This window comes from Camponotus floridanus, unplaced genomic scaffold, assembly GCF_003227725.1.
Source record: "Camponotus floridanus strain SB8 unplaced genomic scaffold, Cflo_v7.5 scaffold211, whole genome shotgun sequence".
In the NCBI taxonomy this organism is placed as follows: Eukaryota; Metazoa; Arthropoda; class Insecta; order Hymenoptera; family Formicidae; genus Camponotus; species Camponotus floridanus.
In genome coordinates, this window is record NW_020229339.1 from 42741 (window position 1) to 47784 (window position 5044).

Consider the following 5044-nt stretch of genomic DNA (forward strand, 5'->3'; position numbering starts at 1 on the left):
ACAAAGGAGAATTATCTTGAGTTACGGCAGTTGTTAGATAATGTGCTCAAGCATGTGCAAGCACTCAAAGCAATGAAGAGGCCTACATATTAGTGGGATCTCTTAATTTATCTGGTAAAAGTAGAATGGATCCAACCACGTACAAGGAATGGAAAATCACTATCAAGAGAGATTAAATACATACGTTCAATTAATTGACGGATTTTCTAACACAACGATGCCGAGCATTAGAAGCGTCATCTCGAAGTCAGCGGATCACTCTCAGTACGCAGAAAGTGAGTAAATCATCCAAAAATAAAGGTATAACAGCGCATGTGGCAACAACAAACATCATGTGTTCTTATTGCGCAAAGACAGACCATCCTTTTCAAATGCGCTAACTACTTGGAGCTAGAAGTGGATCAGCGTATAAAAGAAGTGAAGTCTCGTAAATTATGTTTAAATTGTCTCAAAGCATCTCACCAGGCGAAGCAATGCGGATCGGGATCCTGTCGAAAATGCCATAAACGACATAACATGTTGCTCCATTTGGAACAAATAACTAAGCAGCCTGAAGCGGATAGAGAGATATCCAAGAAGATATCTACGCGCCCCCGGAAAAAGAAAGCGTAATATCTACAAGTGTGAATCATGCCACGGTCGGACAAGATAGACAGGTAATTCTCGCGACAGCAGTAGTCAACGTCCTGGATGCGAGAGGCATTTTACAGCCTTGCTGAGCGCTGTTAGATAACGGATCACAGCAGTCTTGCTTCATCACCTCTAAGTGCATCAAGAAACTAGGTATTAAGCAATACAAACATACCAATCTTCGGCGTGGGCGAGTTGACAACGCAGACACGTGGGCTCGCAAAAATAACAATACAATCGAGGATTAACGGATTCCACGCCTTGATTGCTTGATAATTGAGAAAATAACACAAGCTATTCCAGTAAATCGGCTTAATCTTCGCAATTTGCAAATTCCGGATGACATTACATTGACAGACTCTGAATTTGACCGTCTAGCCGACGTAGACATATTGCTCGGTACAGAGATATTCTTGGATTTATTGTGCATCGGAAAGATGAAGCTTTCAAACTGTCAACCGGCTTGGCAGAAAACACTGCTCGGATGGGTGGCTTCTGGCAACCTTATGATTCACGATCAGCTCAGGAATGCGACAATTTGCAATCTATCAATCAACGAACAGCTTAACTCAAGTCTCGCACGCTTTTGGCAAATCGAGCGTGCGGAGCAATAGAGCACGCGAACTCCTGAAGAGCGCATCTGCGAGGGACATTTCGTACAGATCTACGAACGCAACTCTAAAGGTAGATTTATAAGGTAGATTTAACATGCCAACAAGACCAGAGCTACTGCAGAAGTTATGTGACTCAAAGGATATTGCACTGAAAAGATTCGTGACTCTGGAGCGCAAGTTGAATCGGGATTCTAAATTGAAGAGTATACGGAATTTATACACGAGTACTTGAGCTTGCATCACATGAGAGAACTTCAATCGAATATAGCATTAACACAGGAACCAAGTGTGCAGTATTATTTACCACACCATTGTGTGATAAAGGAGGCGAACACGACCACAAGACTTAGAGTCGTGTTCGATACGTCAAATTAAACAAGCGGAATTTCATTGAATGATGCTTTATTGGATGGGCTGGTCTTGCAGCAAGAATTATTTTGTATACTACTTCGATTTAGAAGCTTCAAGTATGCTCTGACTGCAGACATTGCCAAAATGTACAGACAGATATTATCAAATGAGGCTCAAATCCCTTTAGAGCATATCTTATGGCGAAATCAAGCAACAGAAGAAATTAAAACTTACAAATTAATAACACTAATATACGAAACCGCACTAGCTTCATTTTCAGCGATCAATTCCCCATAGGAGCGAAAATAGCGTGTCGTGACTTTCATGTTGACGATTTAATAATTGGTGCGAACTCGGTGGAAGAAGCATTAGTAATTCGTGCTCAGATAATGGCATTGCTCAAGGGTGGAGGTTTCGCACTTAGAAAGTGGGCTTCAAATAACGAAGAATTATTAAAAGGATTTCCTGAGTCATCAATCAGCAACACAATACTGGAATTGGACAAGGAACTGCCAAAACTCTCAGAATTAAATGGAATCCGTCAAAGTGCTACAATATACGATTTGTGTGCAAGCATCTGAGACAAGCGCTTGCATCAAAAGATCAACATTATCTAGTATCGCTCAGATATTTGATTTACTTAGACTATTGGGACCTGTGATCCTGACCGCCAAAATCATGATTCGAAAGCTTTGGAAACTTCAAATCGATTGGGACGAATCGCTGCCTTCGGATATTTACACGGAGTGGATGGATTATGTCGTGAAGATACAAGAGCTCAACGAATTTAAAATATAATACAACGCAAACTATTCATTCATGGAAAGGACGTACGATTCGAGCTTCACGGATTTTGCGACGCTAGCGAGCAAACTTATGGAGCTTGCATTTATGTCCGAAGCATCGAGTCTCACGGAATTATTCAAACACATTTACTCTGTTCCAAATCTCGCGTGGCTCCTGTTAGAACGATTTCTGTTCCGAGACTGGAGCTATGTGGTGCTGAACTACTTGCAAAGTTAATGGACAAAGTCAAACATGTATTAGAGGTCGACATTAAAAAATGCTGTTATTAGACGAATTCATCTATAGTGCTGCATTGGATCAAAGCAACTGACAAAAAACTACTTGTTTTCGTTGCTTACAGAGTCGGCGAAATATAGGAGCGTGATCGACAGTTGGAATCACATAGGAAGCAAAGAAAACCCAGCCGATTTAGTATCAAGAGGAGTACATCCGAAGGAGTTGGCTAATTCTCAGCTGTGGTGGAAAGGTCCTTCCTGGTTGCAAAAAGGTGTCATCATCTAGCATCAATCAGAAATCGTGGACATGGAGAAGAATTAACTGTACGGAAACGATACATTGCCGGTCCTGTCAATGCCTGCTCAAGCAGAAGTCGACCCATTCAACAAATTCTCCGATTTCAAGAAACTCGTTCGAGTTACTACGATGTGCATATGATTTGCACGCATCTGTGCAAAGAAGAATGAGGCTAAAGTTTCAGGTCCATTGTCACCCGAATAATTAGAATACGCTAGAAAATGTATTATTCGGAAAGAGCAACAGACAGCGTTCCGTGAAGAGTTAAAAGCGCTAAAAAGGGGCATCAAAATTTCATCTAAAAGTAGCGTGAGAGCAATCAATCCTTTCCTCGACGAGGATGACATTTTGCGTGTTGGCGGCAGATTGGAGCATTCGGAACTTCATCCGGACGCTAAGCATCTTATACTCTTACCTCATCACTCAAGATTAGCTGAATTAATTATTCAATATCAACACAAGAAGAATCTTCACACAGGAGTTGAGACAACACTTGCTGTGATGCGACTTTTGTATTGATCAATTAGGGCGCGCGATACTATCAAGAGGCTGCTACTCCAGTGCATCACTTGTTTTAAGACTCGACCACGAATGTCCGAGCAAATAATGGGCAATCTCTCGACGCATAGAATTGCGACTGCGAAACCATTCAGTTTTACTGGCGTAGACTTTTGTGGTCTTATATTTGTCCACGAAGGAAGACACAAGAATAGCAAACATATTAAGGCCGACATTGCAGTATTAGTATGGCCACAAAAGCTGTGCATTTGGAGGTCGTACCTGAGCATGGACGCTTTTCTCAACGCTTTTAAGCGTTTCATTAGTCGCAGAGGAAAGCCAAGTGACGTATTCTCGGATAACGGTACTTTGTCGGTATCAATCGGGATCTGGAAGACCTCAGAAAGTTATTCGCACAAGAAGATCAGCAAGATTATTGACACAACTTCAAGTGAAAGAATGAAATGGCATTTTATTCCTCTCCGAGCATCACATTTCGGTGGTTTGTGGGAAGCTATAGTCAAATCCTTCAAAGGTCATTTTTACAAGGTAGCTTCAGAAGCCGCGCTAACGTTCGAGGAAGTCTCCACGCTCGTCATACAAATAGAAGCGATTCTCAATTCGAGACCTTTGAGCGCTCTCTCATCGGATCCTAATAATTTAAATTATCTGTCCCTAGGTCATTTTCTTATAGACAACTCGTTAATCTCTTACTCAGAGCCAGACATAACTCAGGTCAAAATAAATCGACTGTCGAAATGGCAACGACTGGGGCAAATACGCTAGTATTTTTGGAAACGCTGGTCGCTCAAATATCTGTCGCAATTGCAACGACGTGCCAAATGGTATACTAACCGTGGCGAGCAACTCAAGGTCGGTCAACTGGTGCTATGTAGAGAAAATGGATTGCCACCATTGAGCTGGATGCTGGGCAGAGTACAGGAAGTCTGTCCCGGCGACGATAATATCATCCGAAGAGTTGTTATAAAAACTGCTAGAGGAATTTTTAAAAGGCCAGCAGTAAAATTGAGCGTATTTCTCATTGAGTCTTCTACAAATCTTAAAGAAGCTTAACTGTTGTATGAATAAAAATAACGCTGCTATATATAAAATTTCGATGTTGATACCATAAGGCATCAAGCCGGTATGTTTGCGTAATATATAGTTTGATTGTATTTGCATATATATTTTTTTTGTTTCGCAATTATTTTCAATTTATTATTATAAATGTTAAAGTTCATTTATGTCGGTTCGATATTATACGTCTTGTGTATTTTATGTATAACGTCTTCTTATTTTAAATTATATTTGTGAGCGTTAGATAGATAGCGCGGAGAGTTTTTTGTTATTGTAGAAGTGTACACGAACGCGTCTTAGTAAACTATTTGTTCACTATCCAAATAAATATTAAAAAAAGGAAAACGGCAAGGCCTAAAATGTAAAAACTCAATTAATACGTGCCGAGAACCGGTCCTCGTTTGAGGACACTACATCAGATATTTGCAGTGGATTTTGCGAGTCTCGTATGAGTTTCCTTTCCAAGCGCATATAATTTCTAGAAAAAGTTAGTAATAATTAATTAATTTAATTATTAAAACGTATTTGTGCAAACTTATTGTGCATTAAAATTT

General features: G+C 40.3%; 1 protein-coding gene across 1 annotated transcript; it reads left to right on the forward strand.

Annotated features, from left to right (window-relative positions):
* Positions 1-3506: 3506 nt before the first annotated feature.
* Positions 3507-4487, forward strand: LOC105250635. The gene is made up of 2 exons (XM_011256824.1): positions 3507-4148; positions 4200-4487. Exons 1-2 carry the CDS (start codon positions 3507-3509, stop codon positions 4485-4487), a joined length of 930 nt encoding a protein of 309 aa, XP_011255126.1.
* Positions 4488-5044: the final 557 nt, after the last annotated feature.

What these genes read in the sequence shown, in the direction of transcription:
- LOC105250635 (XM_011256824.1), top strand. Translation starts at nt 3,507, where the DNA reads ATGTCCGAGCAAATAATGGGCAATCTCTCGACGCATAGAATTGCGACT. An exon ending in CAGAGCCAGACATAACTCAG is followed by an intron (nt 4,149 to 4,199) that starts GTCAAAATAAAT and finishes CAAATACGCTAG; the next exon opens with TATTTTTGGAAACGCTGGTC.